Source organism: Phoca vitulina, unplaced genomic scaffold (assembly GCF_004348235.1).
Source record: "Phoca vitulina isolate PV1807 unplaced genomic scaffold, GSC_HSeal_1.0 scaffold11, whole genome shotgun sequence".
Classification (NCBI taxonomy): Eukaryota; Metazoa; Chordata; class Mammalia; order Carnivora; family Phocidae; genus Phoca; species Phoca vitulina.
The window spans coordinates 18,961,466-18,988,506 of NW_022589714.1; the positions used below are offsets into that span (position 1 = coordinate 18,961,466).

Genomic DNA, 27,041 nt, shown 5'->3' on the forward strand with positions numbered 1-27,041 from the left:
TACCCATCTTACAAATATATAATTTGGCATTTTCTACTTGTGGAGGGTTATGATGTTTTTTAAAAAACAAAATGCAAATGAAAATAGCTCCTACCAGCTCTTTTTTTCCCATGTAAAGCTGTGAAACTAAATAGCCCTTGCTTCCAGAAAGCAACAACTAATTTAATGAAAGAGAGAGAGAGAGAAGATTCCTCTTCACTGGAGATTTATTTATTTACAACACAAGCTAAGGGGACCATATCTGTCAATTACGCCACTGTGTCTAGCTATACTATCCAAGCTCATAAAATCTTATTAAAGTTAATCTGTGTTGATTATCTTTGATTATCTTTTCACACATAGCCTCATTTCCCCTCACTCTTAGGAACTGTTTCAGTTGCAAAAGACACCAGCTCACAGGAATCATCCTAAGTCAGAGAGACTACAGACTGGAAACACGTATAAGCTCTCCTGTCTTCCCTCTTTTTGCTAATGGGTCACAGCATTCTAATCTGCTGAACCTAATATGGCCTCCGAATCCTTCTCGAGCCACTAGCTATCAGTCACAGAACCTAAGAAATAAGGCTCTTTACTATCCTTGAATTCAATAATAAATCAAGGAAATTAACTTCCCTGCTACATTTGAAATCAAATGATTTCCCCATTGGCAAGTCAAAAAAGGGAGTGTTGCCCCTTCAGAATCAACAGTATACAGGAATTCAACATTTATCAGCTTTTCTAAAATATTCAACTACTAAGACATTTTTATTTTGTTATTTGAGACATTTTTATTTAAAACATGTTTCTATAGAAGCAACTAAAGAAAGATAAGAACTATACTATACCAAGAAAATAAGGAGCTCCATAGTATGTGCATGTTTTGTGTGCAAAACCTCACCACTTTGCCCTGATAATTGCCAAAACACAATTTAAAGATAATCAGAGTTATGATTATCTGGGATACAGCTCTCAATATATATAGAAATAATGAATTATTTCTTTTGCACAGACAGGGAAACTTGGAGATACAAGAAGCCAAGGAAATCTCCTCTAAAAGATAGTTCCAAAAAACTAGGTAGCATACCACCCAGAATCTTTTAATAAATACTTTCATTTGCTATTCCAAGGAAATGAAGAAATGGACACAAATTTAAAATAAAACAAAACATATAAAGCCCCTCAGATGTTCCTTGAGCCAGTGTCACCTTTAAGTGTGTAATAATGCTTATCTGAAGGGCCCTTTCAAGAGTCGCCCTTGGGATTCCCATATTAAGCCAGGCTCAAGGCACTGAGGGTACCCAATAGTATCTAACATGCTCTTTAAATCTCTCCCCTCATGAATCTCACCTGGAAGATGACAGAACTATAAAAATCATCTCAGGCACAGCAAGAATCCTCATTTTTCATACAAAATAGCATGTGCCTTTTCCCATACTGATTCTGCAAGGCAGCCTATTTACAAACACATAAATAGCTGCAACTTTACTCCAGTCTCATTGAAAAATCAAAATGGCATCATGCAAGAGAAGCATCCTACCATACTTGGCTCAATGAGTGAAATGTAAATGGAGATGAGCCAAGCTACTTGACACTGGCTAGTCAGCTTAACCAGATACCCTCCAGTTTCCTGCAGTAGAGGTACCAGGGTTCTGCTCTGCAGAGCCAGGGAATTTACTTACATTGATAGCCCAGGGATCATGCAATGATTTAGAGCTAAAGGTCGGAAACTAAGTGTCAGGTTGTGGCTGATATCTATTATCACACATATTCAAAGGGGAATAGCATTGCCTAAATGTGACAGCAAGATTTCCAGGGTAACTACTTAAAATTAGCTAAATCTTCTTATATTCAGTTCCAGTGAATTTTAAAGTTTTCCCTCCAATCCTTTAGCCACATGGACAGAATTACAGGAGTTTAAATTGTCAGGAAGAAGGCAGGAAAGAAAATGCACCTTAATTTTTGGAACAGAATTTGTTGCCGTTCTTAAATTCTTTAATTAAAGTTATCTACTACTAGTTAAAAAACATCTAAATCTCTCTATATAAGAGATACATATTGACTTTTCTTTACCGGATATGAATAGCCAAACACAGACCTGTTGTACGCTGAGGGTTTAATGCCTACGTATGAAGCCGCCTAAAAGCTGCCCACAGCAGCACAGACCTGTACAGCCCTATCTGCCGAAATGCCCCACCTGATGATCACCCATCCTAGCCCCAAGAGCAGATGACTCTCTTCCTTAACACTCTTATTTCTTACCAATTAATGGGCAGTTTACTTTTAAGGAACCACATCATTAAACTAAATGCATCTAAAGTATCACAAAATAGAAGGTTTAAAAGAAAGTTTTCTCAGGGAAAAAGTGAGTGAGGGAGCTAGTTTACACAGAGCATCTGAGGATAGGCAACAAGATGACTAATGCTATTTCCCTTTGAGAATTCAAATGCGAAGATTCTCAACAACCCTGTCTGGTAACCTAAATATTAGGCTCCTCATCAAGAAGTGAAAGCATCCATATATGTTTTCACACAAAAACATCTGTGTTGGGTATTAAACCAGAGTTTTAATGCTTTTTCACTGCAGTGTATTCATAAACTGGAATGTTCATCTTGGACTCAAAGACCAAATATCATGACCATATATGTTCTATCTGCCTTTTGGATGACTCAAGCTTTCTGAATTACTCTGTAACCATCCTCCAATCACATGTAGACCGTAGGGGGAAGTATTATTGTCCTGATTAGTGGCTGACCAATGCCAGTATTTAATGGCACATGATCCTTTTTTTTTTTTTTTTAATCTCAGGCTTATCAGTAGAAAATGAATAGTAAAGATAACAAAGGAAAACTCAGGTAACTCAATTTTGAAATGCAATGTGTATCAAGACCATCTTATAGTCACATTATCATCTTATGTTACTATGTGTTCTACACAATATAGAAGAGGAATACCTAAGGGCTATGTTCTTTTGTTTTAATTTATCATGAAGCATAATAAATGTAGAAATGATTACAATAAATACCAGTCTTTTGTCTCTAACTCTACATTGTGTCTTATGTTTTAAAGTTCACATTTGAAAATCTTACTTTGGTTATATCTATTTTAAACATAAATAATACTTATTCAAAATGGATTTAATTCTTCATATCAGTGAGATCATATGACACATGTCTTTCTCTGATTGATTTATTTCACTTAGCATAATACCTTCTAGTGAGGAATTCTTTTTTTTTTTTTTTAAGATTTTATTTATTTATTTGACAGAGAGAGACACAGCGAGAGAAGGAACACAAGCAGGGGGAGTGGGAGAGGGAGAAGCAGGCTTCCTGCGGAGCAGAGAGCCCGATGCGGGGCTCGATCCCAGGACCCTGGGATCATGACCTGAGCCGAAGGCAGACGCTTAACGACTGAGCCACCCAGGCGCCCCTCTAGTGAGGAATTCTTAATCTCAGGAAACAAACTGAGGGTTGCTGGAGTGGGGGGGGGGGTGGGAGGGATGGGGTGGCTGGGTGATAGACATTGGGGAGGGTATGTGCTATGGTGAGCGCTGTGAAGTGTGCAAGACTGTTGAATCACAGATCTGTACCTCTGAAGAAAACAATACATTATATGTTAAAAAAAGAAGAGGAGGATAGCAGGAGGGGAAGAATGAAGGGGGGGAAATCAGAGGGGGAGATGAACCATGAGAGACTATGGACTCTGAGAAACAAACTGAGGGTTCTAGAGGGGAGGGGTGGGGGGATGGGTTAGCCTGGTGATGGGTATTAAAGAGGGCACGTACTGCATGGAGCACTGGGTGTTATGCACAAACAATGAATCATGGAACACTACATCAAAAACCGATGATGTAATGTATGGTGATTAACATAAATAATAAAATAAAATTTTAAAAAATGGATTTAATTACTATTCTGCAAAGATTACACCTGTATCTGTATTGGTGAATGGCATTTATACCATAGAATGAGATCAGATTGCAAAGATTATTAAAAACAACAAATATAAAAACAACTCACTTACCACAGCATTCAAGTAAGTACAATACTATTGAGAAAATTTTTATTTTTTAAACAAATTATTTGGAATTTCCTTAGAAAATAGTTTGTATAGTATTATTAAAATGTAAAGAAAAATGATTTTACTTACATGGTATCCCTAATAAGAAATGCACTTCCCAACTTGAAACAGGTTTTATCACCTTCACAAAATGCACGTCTCAGAGAAAAGCTCTCTCCTAGGTCAAAACCTATAAAATGTGACAAATGATTTAATCCAGTAGTTTTGTTAAATTTAGGAAACCCACAAAGATACTGATATCTTTAAATAGGACTTTTTTTGTTGTCCTTACTTGATTTCAATTTTCTCCCTTTAGTATGTATACAGGAGGATGAAATATGTTTCAAAAGACTCAAATATTAATTTTCTTTGACCTAGCAATTATCCTAAGAAAATAATCAGAGCAGCTCATTGTAGCATTTCTGATGTTTAAAGACAGAAAAACAGTTAAGTAAAAAATATGACAGCAATTGAATTGAAATTTAAGCAGTCTTGTTTTAAAAAAAATCATGCCTTAGAAGAATATATATTGATGTGAGGCAATGCTTTGATTTCAAATTCAATATATGTATTAATGATTACATGTATGTGTGTGAGAGAGGAAGAGAGGGAGGAGAAAGGAAGACAGAGAAAGAAAGAGGAATGGTACACCAAAATGGGACTCCTGGCTATCTTTGGGTAAGTGAGTACTTTCTCATAAATTTCCTTTTCTTTTTTCAAAATTTCTACAATGGATACAACACTTCTATAATTTTAAATAACTTTTTTTTCCTCCAAGAGGCTGAGCTGTTCTTAGTTAATATAGTACTCTGCTCTTAACACTTTTTTCCACATCATTTATCTTCTTTCTTTTTAATTTCTCATATTGATGTTATCATCTTAAATTACAATGTCAAAAAATCACTTACGATATAATACACATATGGTGAGAATTTCATACAAACACTTCTTTGCAAAGGATTATAATGCTTACCTGAAACTTCAAGCTTATCTCTGTTGTCCTGGGTAAACTGATGTCCCTCTGTTCTCAGTAAAGGACACTGTCTTTCTATTTAAAAAAAATTGAAAATTGAAGATGTGCACTGCATTTTTAATCTATTTTTTCAAATAAGTTTGAATCAGACAATACAATTAGAAACTTAAGATAAAATGAAAATAATAAACCATTTTACTAAATTTGTATAGATCAAGGATAAGAATATTACCCACCTCAGAGTATGTTTGTGAGGATTACATATGCCTGGTACAGAGTCAACACTTGTGTTAGCTATAATTATTATTATTATTACTATTACAATATTACTCTTTCTAATTGTTGCTATACATTTTTGAAATTAGAAAATTATCTAGCTTTAACATCATTAAATTTTTATATTCAAAATATGTTCTAATATTAAAACAAATGAACTAATACTATATTTGAACACAGATTTGATTAAGGTTTTCTTGCCAGATGATATTAAACTTTAGATCAGAAGAGGACTGCTGTGGACTGAATGTGTCCCCCCAAAGTTCATATGTTGGAGCTTTGATCCCCAATGCGATGGTATTTGTAGGTGGGGCCTTTGGGAGGTAGTTAGGTTTGGATGAGGACATACAAGTGGAGCCTTCCTGATGGGACTGGTGTCCTTACAGGGGGATGGAGAAACAGGAGCTCCTCCACTCCCTACCATATAAGGAATCCAGGAGGAGAGCCCTCAACAGAACCTGGCTATGCTGAAACCCTGATCTCAAGCTTCCTTGCCTCCAGAACAAATGTATCATGAACTTCAGGGGTGGTGACAGGGCATCATCTAAATATACGTAACTAGAAAAATTAATCAGATTCTAATAGCACTGCCACTTAATCATATTTAAAAGTTGTAATTACATATGTGAAATTGTAGTACTGAATAATTTTAGAGATTACTTAACTACTTTGGAAATTCCTATCTCAGAGATCTTAACAGGACTGCAGGTCTGAAATGATAGTAAAATTGGATACTTTGTGAACATTACCAAATTTTTACCCAAAATCATAGTCATTTTTATAAAAACCAAGCATCTCATCAAGATCACTGTATTGAAAATTAGAGAACACTGCCGAGGGAGATTAAAGTCCTAAATAGCTGAAGGGATAAACCAAGTATTTACACTGGAAAACTCAATATTGTTAAGACATCAATTCTCATTTTATCCCTAGATTCAGTACAATTCCAATTAAAATCCCAACAGGGTATGGGAAACTGACAAGCTGATTCTCAAATTTATATGGAACTCTAAAAAACTGGAATAGTAAAGGCAAAAACGAAGACAGGCTTCACTACATTATCAGATACCAGACATTTTTATAATGTGGGATTAGCGCACATATAAAGAGGTCAATGGAACAGAGTAGAAAGTCCAAAATCAGACCTGTGCATATGTGGTCCTCTTATTTACCACAAAGGAGCCACTGTAATTCAGTGGGAAAAGGATGGTCTTTCCAGTAAATATTTGTGGGTGAACTGGATCTCCACACAGGAAAACACTGAGCCTTGACTCTTACCTCACACCATGCAAAGAAATAAATTAGAGATGATACCAAACCTAACTGTGAAAGATAAAACAATAAAGGACTACAGAAAAACATAAGATCTTCATGAACTTGAGGAAGCAAAGATTTCTTAAAGGGACACAGAAAGCACCAATTACAAAAAACTGATAAACCGGACTTCATTAAAATTAAAATACTTATAAATCAAAGGACAATATTAAAAGAATGAAAAAGAGCCATAGACTATTGTAATACATATATCTGATCATGTATCATATCCAGAATATACAAAGAACTCTCACAAATTAGAAAGAAAAATATTGAAAGTTCTATTTTGAAAATGAACAAAATATTTAAGCACTTCACAAAAGTGAAGATCCAAATTGCCAACCCACATGTGAAAAGGTATTCAACATCATTAGTAATCAAGGAAATGCAAAGTCAAACCACAATGAGATACTGCTAAATGACTAAAACTTAAAAAACTGACAGCACCAAGTTTTGATGAGAATGTGGAGCAAGAGAACTCTCCCACATTGCTTGTAGGAGTGGGAATCAGTGCAACCACTTTAGAAAACTGACAGTGTTTACTAAAGCTAAATATACATGAACTCTATGGCTTGGAAATTCAACAGCCCAAGAAAAATGAGCACAAAAAAAATGAGTGTAAATAACCCTTTTAGAAGAGAATATTCATTGTAGCATTATTGATAATAGTATAAAACTGGAAACAATCCAAATGTTCACTGACAAAAGAATAAATGAATAAATTGTGGTATATACAATGAAAAATCGTACAATAAAAAAGAATAAACTTTTGACACATGCAACAACCTCAATATCACAGATACACTATTAAATAGAAAGAATACCATTCCCAAAAGAATACAGACTGCATAATCTCATTTATATGAAATTCAAAAGACTGTACAACTAATTTACGTCAAGGTACGGATTACCTTGGTGGGACGTCAACTGAAAGCAGATACAGGAAAGCCTTCTGGGGTTCTGGAAATGTTCTATAATTTGATCTGAGTGGTAGTTACACAGATGTATAAATGTATATGTAAAAATACATTACACTGAGCATCTAAGATTTATTGACCCTTAGTGTGTACCTCAACATGAAGAAAACAGCATATCTGTAAAAAACAAGCTAAAAATCATTCTTGCAAAACAAAACAACTGAAATTCTGATCAAATTTTTATAATGACTTTGAATGACTATATGACGGTAATAAACAAGATTAAATTCTCCACGACGTATGTAGGGAAAGCCCAACAGATGTCTGACAAAACAAATCTCAAGACAGTGGAAAGGGAGTTCCTACGAAGATGCTTTCATCATGAGGAGAAGGTATGCTGGCCTACCACCAAGCTGGAAACAGTATATGTCTTATTTTTAAATTCTTCCAAAGACTTAATGAATATATGATGACGTCAAAGTAATAACCCTGTCACTTTGAAATGAACAGAATTCAACATTTCCAGCAATGTTCATGAAAGTAATTCCCCACTTAAGTCTTTAGTTTATGAAAATCAAATATAGCTTCACATGTTTAGAACGTGTGCTTTATTGTGAAAATCTGAACAAAACAAAGGAAAACTAAATGTTAATTATTTGGGGGTAAGATTCAAGGTACAATAAAAATCTGAATACATGAATCTTAGGGATCCATCACATACAAATGGCAAGGCAGTAGATGTGGCTATCACAAGTTGGATGTGTTAACTTCTATAAATATTGACACATAGATTTTAATATAAAATAAAGTAGTTTTTGAGTAAATGTGCATGTACCTTGAAGAACTACTGATAAGATCCAAATATCCTATTAGGTAGACAGAGGAGAATCACTGCTGCAGTGAAACTCCCAAGGTTCTCCGGAATATTTCAAAAGTAATTACTAAAGTTTCACCACAAAAGATGTACTACTTGGGGACCCTTAATCGACAGACCTTTTGAAAAGCAAATGCAAAGGTTTCTGACAAATTCCTGCTAAGATGTTGTTGGTGATTGTCAGACCCACTTTCCTCTTGACCTGTTTTGAAGGACCTGGGCAGCTCACCAGATTGGAAGGTTACTGAAAGGAGGGCAGCTAGGTCCAATTTGGGTAGATTATGGGTGTGGACCCCAACTCGGGGCTCGAACCCATGACTGTGGATCAAGACCTGAGATGAGACCAAGAGTCAGACGCTTAACCAACTGAGCCACCCAGGCACCCCCATCACTCTTCTTTTCTAACATCCATTAAGGAAAATTGTTTTCCTTACTGTTAGTGACAAAACCCATAATATGGCATTTGCTTCAAGATTAGAATCGGGAAGGTGAAGAGTAGCAATTTCCCACAGATGCAGTACTGGTCTGTTTTCGTAAACAGAGCAAAGAAGAAACTTTAGGTGTTTCACATTTTTTTTTAAAAAAGGCTAAAACAGACTCTCTGTTGGGCTGAGGGGGAAGCAGGCCTTTTTATGTTATTGTTCCTGGTTCCCTGCAGGCCTCCTATATATTTCGTACTTGGATAACACCTCTGATAAAGGATTATAGAGTATCCTGGGCGAGGAGAAAAACATTGGTTAACAAATATAGGTAAAGGTCATCATGCCAAAATATAATAAAAATAATATGGAAAAGTGACCAAGAAAAAAAAAAAAGAAATGAGAACACAGCTATTTTAACAAAAAAGTCACAAAAGGTCACAAAATCCTCACAGCTTCTTGTGGGTTTATTGTTGTCATTGTTTTAATACAAAGCTGTTCCTCCAAAGAATACCTGGTTAGGAGCTATAATTTTTATTTAATAATTGTGGAACTTTCCTCCACTTCAAAAATTTAGGAGTTACAAAGTATATTTGTCAGTTATATGGTACCATATTGAACATGAGGAATTCTTAAAAACACAAAATAAAATTCCCTATATGATAGCATACTTCCTACTCTGAGTTTAAGAGTGCAGTGTGTACATAGTCAATTAATTAAAGCCAAATTTCAGAGTAACAGTTTTTCCTTGTAATTTACAGAAAACTAGTTTTAAAAGGTATATGCACATGGTCTAGGGGCTAAGTTTATAATCAATTCCATCTAGACACTTAACCTGATGTTTTACCATAAGAAAAAGAAATGGCATTCTATTATCTCTCCTTTTATCAAGTCTGGTTTTTTGTTTTTTAGATGGGGGAGGGGGAGCGGACCAGAGGGAGAGGGAGAGAGAGAACTTCAAGCAGGCTCTACACCCAGCACAGAGCCTGATGAGGGGCTTCATCTCATAACCTGAGATCATGACCTGAGCCAAAATCAATGAGTCAGAGTTTAACCTACTGAGCTACCCAGGAGCCCCTGGGTGGGGGGAGGATTTGCTGCTTTTCCTTACTCTGGTTTGCTGTTTTTATTATTTTTGATGGTAACTCAGTACTTTGGCCCTAGACCAGATTTAGTAAAGTAGAACAAAAAGAGGAACCTTTAATTTTTCAACATATAAACTTCTATCATAACAGAAAGTTTTAAGAAACGGATTAAAACAAGTTTTAAGATCTGCATAATGTATATTTTTAATATGGTTCTCTTCCCCACCCTCTTTTGACAACTGAGCTGAACTGCCACATTCAAATTGATTATCTGCAATATGAAAATATATAAATATGCCTTAACTCATAATCTCAACATAATAGTAAAACTGATAAGACTAAGAAATAACTGAATTCTTAATAGCTTCAAGATTTTAAAATTCAAGTTGTATTGAATCTTTCCGTATCATTCTTGAATTCTGTCCCAACTGGAACAATATCCCAAGTATCATTAAGCATACCATAGAGTTAAAATAAAGCAATTAGAAGGCTCAATTTATCCTTCGTATATTTAGGTTTAACAGTAGACTGCTGACAACTTCACAGACTCCAGAGTTGAAACCCTAGCCTCTCCCTCAGATTTGTTATATCTTATTTTTAGATGTAATCACTTCCCTCCGGTAAATGGTTAGTGACCACACACGCAGGTCTGCACATGAGGAAACTAAAAAGGGAACCTTGCACTGTGAATCAGAGACACAAGACACAAGAAGAGCTCCCTGTCAGGCCATGCCCAGCATGTCATATTCTTCAATAATCCCTGTGGCAGTGCTGTGCTGACATTTTCAATTAATGCGAACGATACCTGAAGTTAAGCAATTTCCATGGCACGTTCAGTACGTGTTGCTTCAGGAACACTTTCTCTCAAACGGCCTGATAAAAATCAACTCTTCATTTTTGTCTGTATTAATTTCCCTCAGTGCTTCATATTATGTGAATCTTGTTAGAGTTCAGATTAATTTTGAATTCATACTTCTTAGAAAAATCTTTTAGAAAGATCAATTTGGTACAGTTAATTGGACCAGAATATATGCATTTCAGGAGTCCTACATACAATATAACCTGATTAAAGAATTGAAATACCAAAGCTGCAAAAGCAAAACATCCTGGGGAATCCCAAAATGGGGAAGTTTTAGTCACACAAGATGATTAAGTTCTAGAGATCTGCTGTGCAACATTGTGCCTATAGTCAACAATACTGAATTACACACTTAGATATTTCTTAAGAGGGTAGATCTAATGTTAAGTGTTCCTACCACAATTTTTTTCAAAAGAGTTACTAGAGGCAAAAATAAAATAAAATAAAATAAAATAAGATAAAACAAAGGGAATCTGGTAGCAGAAGATGCAAGATAACCAAGAAGGAAAAGGAAAAAAAGAAGAAAAAAAATGTCAATTAATTATTCCAAAAGTGAGTGTTTCTCCCAATGTCTTCGTCAGACACATTGCATTAGATTCACCTGGGGAGCTTGTTAAAAATGTAAATTGCTGAATCCCACCCCAGCCTATCCTGCATAATGACAATCTCAGAGTGGGATTTAGGAATCAATACCCCAGATGATTTCTGTTCAAACTAAAATTGGAATTACATTTATTGTAGATCCTTCAAACATTATTAAGAACATTTATTATACACTAGCACGTCCCTAGAAACTGTGTCCTGCTCAACCAAAGATTCATTTTCCTTTCTAACCAAAGAAGTCCTATCCTCTCTGTGTAAGTTGCAAATCCCATTACCTACCAGTGTTCTTAAAAGGAGGAAACATAAAGAAATTAAGAGCTCGACATTATCAGAATGAACTCTCCTTGCCCTATGGACTTTCTTTTGTCATGAGTCAATTCTGATTTATTTCTCACTGAAGAAAGAAAGTGTTTCCCCCCAAAAAATATGACAGCCTCAGGATATCATTGATACAGTGGTAGAATATTCAAACTTTCACGTGGATTATTAGGAAATGCACCTCCTGCCAAATTAATATAAAAGTCATAAAGACATAACGCTGAGAGACTAAGACTTGTTATATCTTTATAAGAGACTGTTTTGATTCTATGTGTGCTTCAAACTCAAAAGTCTCTACCAAGCTGTGTTTATACCTGCTTAGCAAAACTTATTAAAGATATATTCAAAAGAATAAGCACAATAAGACTCAGAGTTTCAGAATACATCATCATATGTGACCATCATCAGAACATATCTTATGTGATCCTTTGCATAGGAGAGTTGAAGTTTCTCTTTGCTTAGCAAATGTCTTCTCCAGTGTGTCTAGTTTGACTTAGAAGTACATCTAGATCAGTAATTTACAACTCAAAGTTCAAGAAAAGTTTTCCAAATTAGCCACATAATCATTTTTAAAAATCAGAGGTGAGAGTAAATGTTTCAAACTGCCTTCAAGCCATTTGGAAACATTTGTGAAGTTGATAATTTAACAATTGCAAATAAATATTATCTATTTAGTGCAAAAAGTGCTCTAACAACTGTTAATCTTTTGTTCATTTCATCTGAGATACTATAGAACTTACATATAATTAAACTACGTTTCTTTTTATATCTCCTATTCTGTTTTTTGCTTTTCCCTAATTAAGATTAGGTATGTTCCTGGTTAAACCTAATTAGCAATAGACTTATGTACTTCTAATTTGAATAACTTATAACAGAGGGGAAAAGGAGAAAAATACACACAGAGAATTATCCACACAAATTTATATTTATAAACATCAATGAGAGAAAAGAAAGTCTATTTAGACTGATATATATATATGGGGAAAATGAGGTAATTTTAGAAATTCTCAATGTGCAACATGAAAGGTCAATGGGGAAAAACAATGAATTATTTATTTTGTACTAGTAGATTTAATCTATGGCCTCCTCAACCCCAACAACTTATTTTAATGATTTTAAAAATAACCGAAAGGCTATAAATAACATTTAGTGACTGGACAAAAGAGGCGGTCTGGATACCTGACTTGTCCCTGACCGTCACGGAAATGGAAGCCGGAAGCAGAAGCATTGCCACCCAGAGCCATAGTTTCCAAGAGCCAGCATGCCTCATTGTGCCTCGAAACCATGTGAACAAGTGGCCACAGATCTGCAACAAAACAAAATATTGGAACTGAGCTTCCTGTATACGGTTCCTCTCATCATGATCTCTAGAAAACCCTCATCACCAAAGAGAACACAATAGATTTTTACAATATATATAATTATATAATTGGATATACGATTATATATGTAATGATACATAATAACACAATATATACCTTAATGTGTATGAAAAAGCTCCAAAAATATTTTCTGATTAGTTCCTAATTATCAGTGTCCACAAAGCCTCTTATGCCTTAAATTTTCTCTTCCTAACATGTGTTTTAAAGCTATACCACTTAAAATGATTTTTGTGTGTGTATATATATATATATATATATATTTCTAAATGCTGGTAAAACACACCTAACATAAAATCTACGATCTTTTTCAGTGGCATTAAGTACCTTCATATTGTTGTGTGATCAACTACCATCCATAACTTCACATCTTGCAAAACTGAGATTCTATAACTATTAAACACTAACTTCCCATTTCTCCCTCCCCCAACCCCTGGAAACCACCACTTTACTTTCTGTCTCTATGAATTTGACTACTCTAGGTACCTCATATGAGTGGAATCATACAGTATTTAACCTTTAGTGACTTTATTTCACTTAGCATAATGTCCCTAAGGTTCATCCATGTGGTAGCATGTGTCAGAATTTCCTTCCTTTTTAAAGCTGAATAATATTGCACTGTATGTATATACTCTGTTTTGTTTGTCCATTCATCTGTTGATGGACACTTGGGTTGCTTTTGACTATTGTGAATAATGCTGCTATAAACACAAATGAACAAATACCTGTTCAAGTCCCTGCTTTTAATTCTTTAGGGTACATACCCAGAAATGGAGTTAGTGGATCATATGAAAATTCTATTTTGAATTTTCTGAGTAATGAACATACTGTTTGCCATAGCAGCTGCACCATTTTATATTCCCACCAACAATGCACAACAATTCCAAATTCTCCACATCCTCATCAACATTATTAGTAGTAGTAGTATTTTTAATAGCAACCATCCTAATGGGTGCAAGATGGTATCTCATTGTGTTTTTTATTTTCATTTCCCTAAGGATTAGTGATGTTGAACATCTTTTCATATGTTTATTATCCATTTGCATATCTTCTTTGGAGAAATATCTATTGAAATCCTTTCCCCGTTTTTAAATCTGGTTTTCTGTTGTTGAATTTTAGGAGTTCTTTATATATTCTGGATATTTGCCCCTTTTCAGACATGATTTGCAAATATTTTCTTCCGTGTTGTGGGTTACCCCTTCACTCTCTTGATTGTGTCCTTTGCTGCAGTTTTTTTATTTGTATGTCATCCAATTTACCTATTTTTCTTCTAACCTGTTCTTTTGGTGTCATATACAATGATTTATATTTTTAAAATATAATCTTATTATTCACAATTCTATTTTCTCTTCTGAATATTAGTGTTACATATTTTGTCTCAACTGATATTACATTTTCTATAAACTTAACTATGTTGTTACTGGAACAATCACTGCTACTGGAGGGATTACTAGACACATGAAAAGCAATCTTTCCTTCTGTTCAAAGAGAAAAATGGATATACCTTATGCCTACCTCACCTGAGCCTACCACTGGCATCAGATTTAACAATGTGTTACCCTCCATAATCATTTGTCTTTCTAAATATAGACTACTACTTTATAGGTATTACAATAAAAGATTTAGTAAATAGAATCCCTCTAATGGAAAACTTAAATATTACTTAAATTAATTTTTATAGTGAAATAACTAAACATGGAAATAAATTACAAGTAAAAATATAATGGCTCCTTCAGTGTATTTAACAATTGCAGTATTATTAGAATAGCTATTCTAAGACTTCTAAATATGCAAATAATATTGAATCATTTATTTGCTATCAAAGTTTACTCAAGAGTCAAATATAAAAGAGTCTATCATACCAATGTCTAAATGTTGTCAGTACACACTCTAGAAAAAAACCAAGGCCATCCTCTTTGGTATTCTGCATGTGCAAAATATCCTAAGATCAGCATTTTAAAATTAATTCAAGATTTTAGATATTTCTGGATGAATAGCTAAAAGCAGCAACTGCAATACTAAAATCGTATGTGCGATTCTAAATATCAAACATCTGGTTTTATGCCTTATTTCTTTTGAACTCTTTCATCTAGATATAGTCCTAATCCTCATATGACTTTGCAAACTTATCCTATTATTTCCAATGAGCTAGTAACTATTAAAGCAATTAATTTTATTTCAAATAAATGAACTCACAAATATTAATCTAATTATTGAAGAGATCCTTTGTTTGCAGTTTTAAGTAGCGATTTCTTATCTTCTAGAAATTTTTATTACTTAAAGGGATTTCAATTACTAAAACATAAACAAGAAAAAAAGAGTAAGTTTTACACTATTATAATCATTAAACATTCAATAAAAAATTACCATGCAAATAATCTTAAGGTACAGATGGATTAAATCAGAAAATTTTACCAAATATTTAAGCAGTAATTATCACTGAACTTTCACTTAAAAAAATTTTCAGAGAATAGGCAAAGAGAGTAAATCATTAAGTCAGCAAAATTATTACACCATACTCGACAATGATTTTTTTTTTTTGACAATGATATTACAAGAAAAGAAAATCACAGGCAAATCTCTCTTGAACACAGATGCAAAACTGTCAACAAAATTTTTGCACAGTAAAGGAAACCATCAACAAAACAAAAAGGCAACCTACAGAACGGGAGAGGATATTTGAAATGATAGATCTGATAAAGGGTTAATATCCAAAATATATAAAGAACTCACACAGCTCAACACCAAGAAAACAAAAAAATGGAGTTAAAAAAATGGGCAGAAGACATGAAGAGACATGTTTCCGAAGCAACTCTTATTTAGAGTTGATAACTTAGCAGTGTAGTGTAGTGGTGGAAATCATGGTTTCATGTCCAGACTTTGTCACTTATGAACAAGTTATGTAATTTCACTAAGCCTTCATTTATTTACCTGAAAACTGATAATAACACTAGCAATAAATTATTTAACACCTGGGAAAAGCATAGTAAAGATCCTTGAACATATTAAGTATTCATAAAAATTACCTGCTATTATAATTGTTTGCTCTACATATTCACAAATAATAATAAATAAAAATGTAGTTATATTTATCTCCTAAGCCTGAGGTTGACATTGATATTTGGACAATGAGGAAATGCCGAAGCATCCTAGAAATTTATGTTCGTTGAAGCTTTGGTCCCTGTTATAGCAACAAAGAACCAGAGAGCTATACAACCATAAGCATATTAACTCAATCTTGAGGTCTCCCAACTGTTTCCTTGAGCCACTTAGAGATTGATAGCACTTAGCTTCAATCTCATTTATGCAAAATGTTTGAAGAAGATATTATGGATAGTTGACCAAATGTCCTAGTTACTGATGAATTGCCATTCCACCCTCCATTGAAATGTCTCTCACCAAGTTCAGCAAGAACTTGAAAGAAGAATCCTTTTCTCTCCCCATCTAATTCAACTTTTGGTGGTATTTCCAATAGCTGACCACTCCCTCCTTCTTGAAATCCTCACTCTCATTGGCTTCCCCGCCCTCACACTCTCTGGGATTTCCTTCTAAATCCCTTCTCAAATCTTGTTTCTACCTGATTTCTTAATCCTGGGATCTGTGAGCCCTCCTTGCCCAACTCTTTATAAGGACTCCTTAGGTGATCTCACCATTCTCTTCGCTTTAAACGTATCTGTCAGATAATTCTAAAATTTGTATGCCCAGTCCAATCTTCTCCAAACATTAGATTGTGTAGCCAGCTGTCTATTCTATATTCCCTCTTAGATGTTGCACAGACACCTGTAACTTATTATGTCCAAATTAAATGCCTGATTCCCAACCACAATGTACTCCTCTCATGCTCTTCCCAGTCTCAGTTAGCACCCACCAAAATGCTCAAACCAGGAACTCAAGCATCACACTGATGTTCCTGTCTTCCTCATCACCATCTCCCACATCCAGTCAGCAAGTCATATCAGTGTTACCTGCCCTCCATTCCTCTGCTGTAATCCTAGTTCAGGTTACCCTGGTTTAGACTCCTCAACAGCTTCCTAACTGGGCACTAGAGAGCTTTTCTTTAAAAAAAAAAGAATTTTTTTTTTTTTTGAGAGAGACAGAGCGCGTGCCCGCACGAGTGGATGAGTTGGGGGAGGAGGGGCAGAGGGCGAAGCAGACTCCCCACTGAGCAGGGAGCCTGATGTGGGGCTCTATCCCAGGACCCTGGGATCATGATCTGAGCCGAAAGCAGACACTTAACCGAGTGACCCACCCAGGTGCCCTAGAGAGCTTTTCTTAAAATAAAAGGTGAATCATGGCACTCCCCTGCTTTTACCCTTTCATGGTTTCCCATTGTACTTCATATGTAATCCAAAAGCCTTTCTATGGCCTAGAAGCCCTGACTAAGCTAGCCCCTACCCCCTCTCCAGCCTCATTTGGTACTGTTCTCTTCACTGATGACCTAGTCCTCAAACTCCCTTGCTCTTTCCAAACTCAGGGCTTTTGTGCATGCTATTACCTCAACCTGGATAATGCTGGGTCCTGTTCATCCTACATCTCTCAATGTAAATGTTACTGTGTGGAAGAGCCCTTACCTGACAAAGAAGTATCCTCACCCCATTATTCTCCAGCTCAGACTATTTTGTCTGGACATACGTTAATAAACACAGTACATATGTTTATTGCCTCCAGTCAACCTTATGTTCCTTGAAGGCAGAGACTATGTCTGTCTTGTTCATCACCTTATCCTGGGCACCTAGCATAGTATCTGGAAAAGCAGGGGCTCAATAAATATTCTTTGAATTAAAAAAAGTAAGAGATTGCCAATTTCCAAATCTTGAGATACAGTAAAATATATTTATCTTTGAATCTGCAGTGATGATAATTTAGACTTTTATAATTCTTAAGGCATTTCAAGATCTTACAATATTTCAAGGACCATCATGAACATTCTTTCTTTTGATACATTTTATTATTTTTCTTTTTAAGTTTTTTATTTTAATTCCAGTATAGTTAACATACAGTGTTATATTAGTTTCAGGTGTACATCTCTTTGCACATTTTAAAACATGTTTACTAGTTGAGGTTTCTGTTGTTTTGATCCTGATTAAGTATAGATGTACTCCACTCTGAACATTTTTTTTCCACTATGAACATTTGGTAAAGGTTTGGTAAAGGTAAAGGTAAACTTGGTAAAGATTTCAAAATAAATCCTTGTATATGTTTTTAAAAAATACCTTTTCCAGATCTTTAACCTCTGCTTCAGGCAGTTGAAGGGTTGGGAAAAACTTCCATTGGGGTCCTTCTGGACCTATCCTCCAGATCCTTCTCACTGTCCCCAGAACCCACTGATTTCAGGCTGCTTCTTTCTGTTCTGGACCCACCTCCAATGCTCTCCAGGAATTCTCAATTCTGGGCTTTGTCCACAACCTCCTTCATCATCAAAACTTGCCAATTTTCTATTTTGTCCCCTCAGATCCCAGCTAGATGACTACCAAAATAGTTTGATAAATTCAAGCCAACAGAGGTGCCTGGGTGGCTCAGTTGTTAAATGTCTGTCTTCAGCTCAGATCATGATCCCAGGGTCCTGGGTTCGAGCCTGCAGTGGGCTCCCCGCTCCATGGGAAGCCTGCTTCTCCCTCTCCCACTCCCCCTGCTTGTGTTCCCTCTCTCGCTGTGTCTCTCTCTGTCAAATAAATAAACAAGATCTTAAAATAAATAAATAAATTCATTCAAGCCAACATTGTCACAATTTAATGTGTTGCTCTTCCCGGGTAAGATTTAAATGTTAACACAGACCTTCAATGCTTTCCCAGTGAATTGACCAATGAAGAACCTCAGAATAATATATATGGATGCTGAGGTTACTGACGGCCTCAAATCATTTTTTTGTACAAATATGGCTCATGATACATTTTAAGAAGGACATGGGGAATACTGGTTACACATGTTCTCATTTTCTGAAGCAGAATTTCTTTTATATGTGGTATTTATTGAGAGGCAAGCATGTCTGCCCCTAACAGGAGCAGGGTATAGGGCAAGAGATCCATATACTGTATGTTTAAATATAATAAAGCTAATAAAACTAAGAAGAAATGTGCTTTATCCTTTTATCTTGGCAAGTATACCTTCACAAAGACCTGAAAGCCCAAGTCAAATTTAGAACTGAACATAGCAGGCTGCAAAGGATGAACCAGTCTCTGGGCTGGACCAAAGCTCTTCTCTCATTTTTTCCCATTCTCGCCTTGGTCTGCACCATGAGGAGCCTCACCCACATGTATGGGAACATACCAGCAAATCTAAGCTCTGTCCACAATAGTGGCAAGCAGTCACTCCTTGATACCCACTGGGGCCTACAAGTGTTCCTACCAGTAACTTGGTCTGCCCTTAGGAAGATGAACCCAAGGAAGAAGTCTGCCAGGTCCCGTAAGAGGACTAAGAGTCACTTGGTCAGGGAACTTCAGGATCTTCCCAGAGCCTCATCAAGCAGCTTGGGCTTTGGGTGGACAGGTACCCTTAACTCTGTGGATTCCTAACCCTGAGAGCAGGAGCACATCCAGAGCGAGGCCATATAAAGGCCTTCCAAAATGTAAGGCCCAGAGCAGGGACCTTGTTGCCTGGGCCTAAGGGTAGTACAGAAGACAAGTATCAGGTCCCCATTCTACAGATATGAAAACTCAAAGATCATAGAGAAGATCCCAGAGCCTGAGATCTAAGTCCAGTTCTTCTTGCCTAAGAAGCCAGTGCTGTTACACCATCAGGATGTGGGATAGACCTATCATATCCCTATATACTTCTTCTAAATTTTCAGCTACTCTCTATCAAGATGCTAGCCAGACCCAGGCAGTTCCTTCCCAGCACTACAAAGGACCAAAGTCATAACTGTGAACGTGCCCAGTACCGGCAGTCTTGAGCAGACAACAGTGCTGGGGCCTATGAACTCTAAAATCAACCAGAGAGTCCTGTCTATAACTGATTTCTCATTGCCATGACAACAAAGAGATAAAGGCTGCCTGAAGGTCTATCTATAACCTCTACTTCTAACCCATTATTCTCACCATCCTTGGCCAACTGGAATAGTTTTAGATATTGGTTGGGGCAAGGTAATTAAAAAGGAAAGTCACTATCCCTTAACTTACCCTTATTCAGTGCTTGAAAACCTATGAGGCAACTATCAAAATATTTTAATTAGGACATGGATTTTTAAAAATTCCTTATTAATCTAAATTCATGTACAGCGAGCACAAAAAGGACAGAAAAGAACTGTGGAAAAACCTTAATCTTTCATTCCATCCATACAATGAGACTCCTACTATGAGCCATGGGGGGGAGACAACAGTCATTGGGGATATAGCAGGGAACCAAACAGAGGAAGTCCTTGGTGTCACTCTGGTCAGGGAAACCAAAAACAAACAAGCACATACTTTATCTTTGCGAGATAGACAATAGGAAGTAAAGGAAAGCAGAGTGAGTAGAATGATGAGACAGCAGGCTTGCTAAATAAGATGGTCAGGTACGTCTTAGCACAAGTTTTTGAGTAAACCAAAACAAACCAAACCAAATCTGCCAACGGAACATGAATCGTTTTACTGTTATGCCATCTAACATTTTATAATGCTCACTCTGCGTCTTTGAAATTTGGTATTAGGTAAAGGGTCAGAACATTAGAGTTAAGACAGAAATAGAAAATAACATGGGAAAGAAAATGAAAGAGGCAAAGGGAGAAAATAGAGAAAGAGTCCTAATTTGCTTTATGTGGATTATTAAATGAGCAACACCACATTTCAACTTTCAGAAAAGTAAATTTGATTTGTCAAGTGACTGAAAGAACACATGTTTTCAGAGTATTCATTATAAATAGAATTGCTGTGTGACTGGGTAGGGGATCAATTCTTAAATCGAACCTCTTGACTACCCTCCAATATGCCTGTATGTAACTCCAAGAAAATCTGGCCATAGTATTATGAAGTCACACATCTTGTAAATAAGCAAAAACAACAGGTGGTACACATCTGTTCTTTTACCAATCTTTAGAATCTATCTTTAGTGAAGCTACAGCAGAGTCTATAAACTATTGGAGAAAACCAGCTGAAAGCCATGCCTATAGAGCTAAATTCCAAGCCAATAATAGGACAAAAATTCCCAAGAGCTCAGGATTAGATCTAGCATTATTTCATAATTTTATCATTGACTACAGCAATGAAATTGAAGATAGTTTGCAGAAGTCTGTTGCAGCTTCGGCAAGGGTTCTGCCCTCATTATAATCTACAGAAAGCCCTTGACCTTTATATTTTAATTACAGGCATCATATTTAACTTAAGAACCTAAATTAGAAATTTCAAAATCCTCTTCAACACATTCTTTACCCCTCCTATATCAAACCTCGATCAAGTCTATCAAATCTACCTTTAAAAATTTCCTTTGAATCCATACCAACTTCTTCATCCTTACAAAAACTAACTTACCTCCTTACCATTTCTAATCTGTAAAAGTGCAGCAGACTCCTAACTACATTCCTTTCCTTCCGTCTGGTTCCCCTTGATTCTATCTCCCTACTGTTCTAGAATTCTATGGCAGCGATCTAATCAAGTTAGTGTTCTGCTTTATTAATATCTCCTGGTGGTTTTTCATTGGCCATTTCTAAGGGAAGCTCTCAAGGCTCTTTCACAGTGGGGTCCTCAACTCGTCTGACCAGTCTCGTGGCCTGCTACCTCCTTCCAAACAAACTTTACACCATCAAACTCTTCACAATTCCCCAAATGTGCCATGCTTCGCACATGCGGTTTGGGCTGTCGGGATGTCCTTCCAATTCTCTTTCCAACTGGTGATCATTTACTCTGCCTTCTACATGCAGTTCAAATGCCATGTCCTCTATGAAGTCTGCAAGAGCCATCACAGAGTTCATTTACTCACTGCCTTGCAATCCAATGGAGCTCAGTACCCACCTCTGCTTCAGCCTGGTCTACACAGCATTTTAATAACCTGTGTGCATTCTGTCTCTTCTCTATACTGAACATCTTGTAGAAAAAAAGTATTTTATCATTTGTGTTTTGTTCAAACATTAAATAATGTTTAAACACGGCATTTAGTAGGTGCCTACTTGATCAATTTGTAGGATGAATATAGTCTAAGACAACACATTTCCAAAATTAAACAAATGGAGGTTCAAACTGTTAAGTAATATATCCAGATATGGACTTAACATTTACAGAAGATATAGGTGGAGAATTATTACTAAAAGAAGGCTCAGTGAACATAATTTCAGTTATTTAATGAGATGCACAAAAGATAATACTACTGAATTTTTCTTCCATCACAGAAAATATATCCCCTGGTTCTCAATGTTTATAAACCTCTAAAACTGATCAATTCTATCACATTTTCCCAAACTTCTATGTTATTTCTCCTGACACTTCAAAACTAGTGCCTACTTCCCAGAGGGTCTCCAACCTCAGGTTCCCTTTGAACGTGCTTAACTGATTCTCTTCACCCTTGACAACTTGTTTTATTGATTCACTTCTCTGACCTATCGTCTCCATCAACTTTTTTTGGTACCATTCTCAACTTCCATCATTATGAATGACCTACATTTTTTCGGATTTCCATTCTCTAGCTTCATTTTCACAGATATATCTGTATCAGTGATCCAACACCACTTAAAATTTTAAATTAACATAGACGTATATATTTTCCTTATGTATCAAGTTTTCCTAATTTTCCTACTTGAAGGGCTCTACTAACTTTATGATCTAATAATCTTACAATCTCATGATTATTTTTGATCTCTCTCAAAGAGAGGTAACAAGACCCTGTGGGCTTCACAAATATCATGGGGTATCATGGGTCAGGCCTATTATTCCCACTCTCACATTTGCCACCTATCAATTTCCAAACTCAATATGGAACTTCCTCACCTGATTATCTCACTAAAGACCTACAAAATAACACCGTAAAAAGCCCCTTGCCTCTCAGTTTCTCCTTTCGGATCTCTCCTTGGCAAGTGCTATCTGCTCTCCTCATCTCCGATTTCATCCCAGCTTGGATTCTCTGTCTTACCAAGCACATGACTGCTCACTCCCACCTCTAAGCCTGCACACATGCCATTCCTTCTGGATGGAATGCCCTCTCTCTTGCTCTCTTCTGCTAAGCCTCTTTATTCTCTGCCTCTTTAAGATACATGACCTTAATGCAGCCTGCCTCGAATAATCCAACTCCAATCCCATTCATTCTATTTTTTTTCAGCATCCTTTCCAGGTTATATATTAGCATCTCTCTAGCCCTGCTAATTTGTATTCCTGCTAATTTTTCATTTTCACTTGAATTTGTATTTATGATGTCAATTGTTTTTGTTTCGTTTTTATTTAAATTCAATCAGCCAACATATAGTAAATCATTAGTTATAGATGTAGAGTTCAATAATTCATCAGTTGCATATAACACCCAGTGCTCATTACATCACGTGCCCTCCTTAATGCCCCTCACCCAGTTACCCCATCCCCCCACCCATCTCCCCTCCAGCAATCCTCAGTTTGTTTCCTACAGTTAAGAGTCTCTCGTGGTTTTTCTCCCTCTCTGATGACTTCCCATTCAATTTTCCCTCCCTTCCCCTATGATCCTCTATGCTGTTTCTTATATTCCACAAATGAGTGAAACCATATAATTGTCTTTCTTTGATTGACTTACTTCACTCAGCGTAATACCCTCCATCTCCATCCACATCCATGTACAACTATGGTTTCTATTTCCATATGTTCTCTTGCCTCTAAAACCATCCACTCCGTGTACCCACTGGGCATTATTGCCTGCTGGGGAAAAAACAAACTACAATTTCAACAGGAGAGATTAAACAGAAGGACCATAAAGTAGATGGAAATTTTCTGTTTCTGGAGAATACAATGGGCTTCTATCTGTTTTAGATGGTTTCCTTGGATGACAATGATTCGGATACAGAGATAATGTCCTAACTGTGATAATAATCACATTTGGTTTTCTTTCACCTTTTCAGTTTTTCCCTGACCTTTTCATATCAGGTTCAGGCTCACTCCCCTGCTCTATCACTACATCTTCTCCCTCTTTCCCAGGAAACCCCACTTAGGTGCCTAGCCAGTTTGAGGGATCAGACTGGACAGAACCTCATGGAAGCACGTGCCAGTAACTTCCTCCATTTTCTATCCCCTAGGGAGAGAATAAACTGTTGTACCCCGGGATCCCCTTCCTCTTTTCCAACCTGAAGAGATATTCCCACTCAAAGAACCCTGTCAACCCTCCTCAGGAAATTTTAGGTACATTTTGCGCCATCTGAACATCTAAACATCTCAATTCCTCCTTTGCAGGCACATATCCAAAAATCTCTACTTAGAGTCCTACAGCTCTCTCCTCACGCACCAGCAAGGAGATGCTGGAAACCACACATTTGAGGGGTTTGTTTTGTTTTGTTTTGTTTTATCTCTTTAAAAATGACAGTCCTGCTTGGTTTGGACTGAGAATAATCAGTGCCATTGCTCTTTCACTTTTTGTTGGGGGTGGGGGTGGGGGTAGGGAAAGATGTTGGAGTGGTTTTATTTCATCCCCTCCATTATCAAGCAGATATAAATTCCTCTTGAGGGTCCCGAACCGCCCCCCCCCCCCCCCCCCCCCCCCCGCCCTTCTTGTTTCTCCTCAGACTTCTCCTCCAAGCAGAAGATGGGACCAAGCCCTCTTGGAATTGTGAATGGAAGGAGGCAGCACAAGTGTTTCCTTTACCCTTGCACTCCCCAGCCTCAAGCCGGGGCTCATGATCACTCGCTGCTGCAATTCCTGGATGGTTCAATTAAAACTCTCCGCATTTTCAGGGTTCTGGGTTCCCCTCTTTTGGATCCCCAGCCCACTGTGCCCTGAGGCCGGCAATGAGTTCTGATACCCTGTTTCTCTCCATTTCCCAACCTCTCTGTGCCTCTGGGGCTCCTGCAACCTGGCCTGCCCACCCCGACTCGCCTGCTGTCTCCCTCCCTCACCCTACACGGGGCAGGTTTCGCTTACACGCCCGCCTGCTCAGAAGGAGCTAGCGTGCCCGGCGGCCGCGGCGCGCTTGGTTCCGCGCCAACAAACTTCTTCGGGACCCCGCAGTGCCCTAGCGGGCTGCGCTGCGCCGCGCCGCGCCGCCTCCCTGCTCACGGCCGCGGTGGCGTCGGCGCCGGCGCGCTGACGGCGGTGGCGGCTGGATCTCGCAGCCAAGGCGGCGGAGGCGGGGGCCGCGTTCTCCGAGCGCCGGGACCGGGACGTCCCCGCGGCGGCGGCGGCGGCGGCGGCGGCTGCAGGGACGGCGGGGACGGCGGCTGCGCTCGGTGGGGCCGCGCTGCGCAGGCTGCAGGGTAATTAAGGAGCCACACCGGCCGCCGCGAGACTAGCCGGGGCTGGGGGAGGCCGGAGTGCCGGGATCCCCGCCCGCGCAGTCCTGCGGAGCAGCGCTTGGGAGAAATACCCGCATGTCGGAATAAGTAACCCCCGACCCGAGAGCGAGGCGCCGGAACCTCGCGTCTTCCAGTTTATACCCCTTAACTGTCTCCTCGCTTCCAATGGGTAACGTCTCTAGATGTAGACCAAAAATACGATCTAACGGCATGCATTTATATTGAGTTTATTTGTTCTGTGCATTTAACCCCATGGATATTTTTTTTTCTTCTGTATTTGATGTCTGTTCTCACCCGCATCAGCAGTGCTCATAGCTCTCCTTTACAAACACACGTAGCCAGAAAAACCACCTAGAACTAAAGTATAAGGCATAAAGCCTGCATTACGTGAACATCTGAACACGAACTACATTCTATGTAGCATATTAAAGTGGCCATATCGTGCCAAACGTTCTTGGTCCCATCATTAAGCTACCTATGGGAATGCGTAATTGCAGGTGTGCATTATTTATCTACCAAAACATATTTACCTGTAAAGCACAGTTTTTACATTTTCTTGAAAAGCAGATGCACGCAAATGACCAGCAACATGAGCGGATGACATAGACCCGGCATGTGTGCGGCCCGGCAAGTGAAAGGGCCGGTGGCAAAGCTGCGCAGCTTACCTTGAATGTGTGTTTGAGCCCCTCAGAGGCGCAGTGGAGTCCGGCCCGGGCTGCCGCACCGCCGAGGAGTGGCCCGAGTGAGCTCCCTGCGAGTGGGGAAGGGGGACGCATCTCTGCCCTTATTAGTCTCTCCCAGTGTGACCCTCCCACTCGACGAGGACGGAGGACTCCGCAAGACAGGACTCCGCCAACTCGTGCACAGGTTTTCCTTAATTACAACAATGTCGCCTTGCAGCTAGGAATAATGCCTTTCAGGTTTATGCTTTATTAGCACTTTCACAGATAGAATGACTGTTGGTTGCAGGTGCTAGAGTTTCTCACTTTGATTATGAAGTGTCTTCCAAGTATTTGTATGTGGCACACATTCACAGGTAGATAATTGGCTTTTTAACAGTTGAGCTAAAAAGCGGTATCATTTATGTTTCATTTTTCACTTTTATGTCAGGAGTTTATAAAAGTTAATCAAGAGAGCCTTCCCGCCTTCTAATGTTCATGTGTACAGGTTTGTGTGGCATGATTTGTCTCAGAGTACACAAAATTATTTTGTGATTTTAAGTATTATGTCTTTCCATGGATTGGTGCTACAAATCCTGGGTTTTGAACTCTGGGATCCCTTTGAACATGTGAAGGTGACATTTTTCTGCAGATCTCCGTGTAGGTATTTGTGTGTGTGCGCGCATGTGTATACACATGTGTATACACACATGCACACACACATATAGTGGGTATATATGTATATCTGTAGGCATATATACATATTGTGTGTGTGTGTATACATATGTACATACATATATACACCCACGCACATATACATATATTTGAAAGAAAAACAAAACCATTATAGAATTCAGAAAAATAATCAGGCATCAGAAAATGGATAAATTGGTTTAATGTTCTTTAGTTCAGTATTGCCATAGTTGGGGAAATATTATAAATTATGTTACTGATCCATAATAATG

The 27,041-nt window shown here is 37.7% G+C and overlaps 1 protein-coding gene across 8 annotated transcripts in view; it reads right to left on the minus strand.

Annotated features, from left to right (window-relative positions):
- The window catches only part of COL19A1 (collagen type XIX alpha 1 chain), a 324,092-nt gene extending 297,312 nt beyond the window's left edge, over positions 1-26,780 (minus strand). For 3 of the 8 annotated variants that reach the window (XM_032409538.1, XM_032409537.1, XM_032409543.1), the window contains exons 1-4: positions 26,083-26,780; positions 12,853-12,979; positions 5,009-5,083; positions 4,126-4,225 (exon numbers count right to left, since the gene is read on the minus strand). In XM_032409538.1, the coding sequence (XP_032265429.1) occupies positions 4,126-4,225; positions 5,009-5,083; positions 12,853-12,979; positions 26,083-26,193 (413 nt within the window). In that variant the 5' untranslated portion in view covers positions 26,194-26,780. Of the gene's footprint in view, positions 1-4,125; positions 4,226-5,008; positions 5,084-12,852; positions 12,980-15,248; positions 15,307-23,711; positions 24,441-25,046; positions 25,181-26,082 lie in introns of those variants that run through there. The other 5 variants (XM_032409542.1, XM_032409540.1, XM_032409544.1 and 2 more) reach the window with 5 other exon arrangements.
- Between the last annotated feature and the right edge of the window lie 261 nt (positions 26,781-27,041).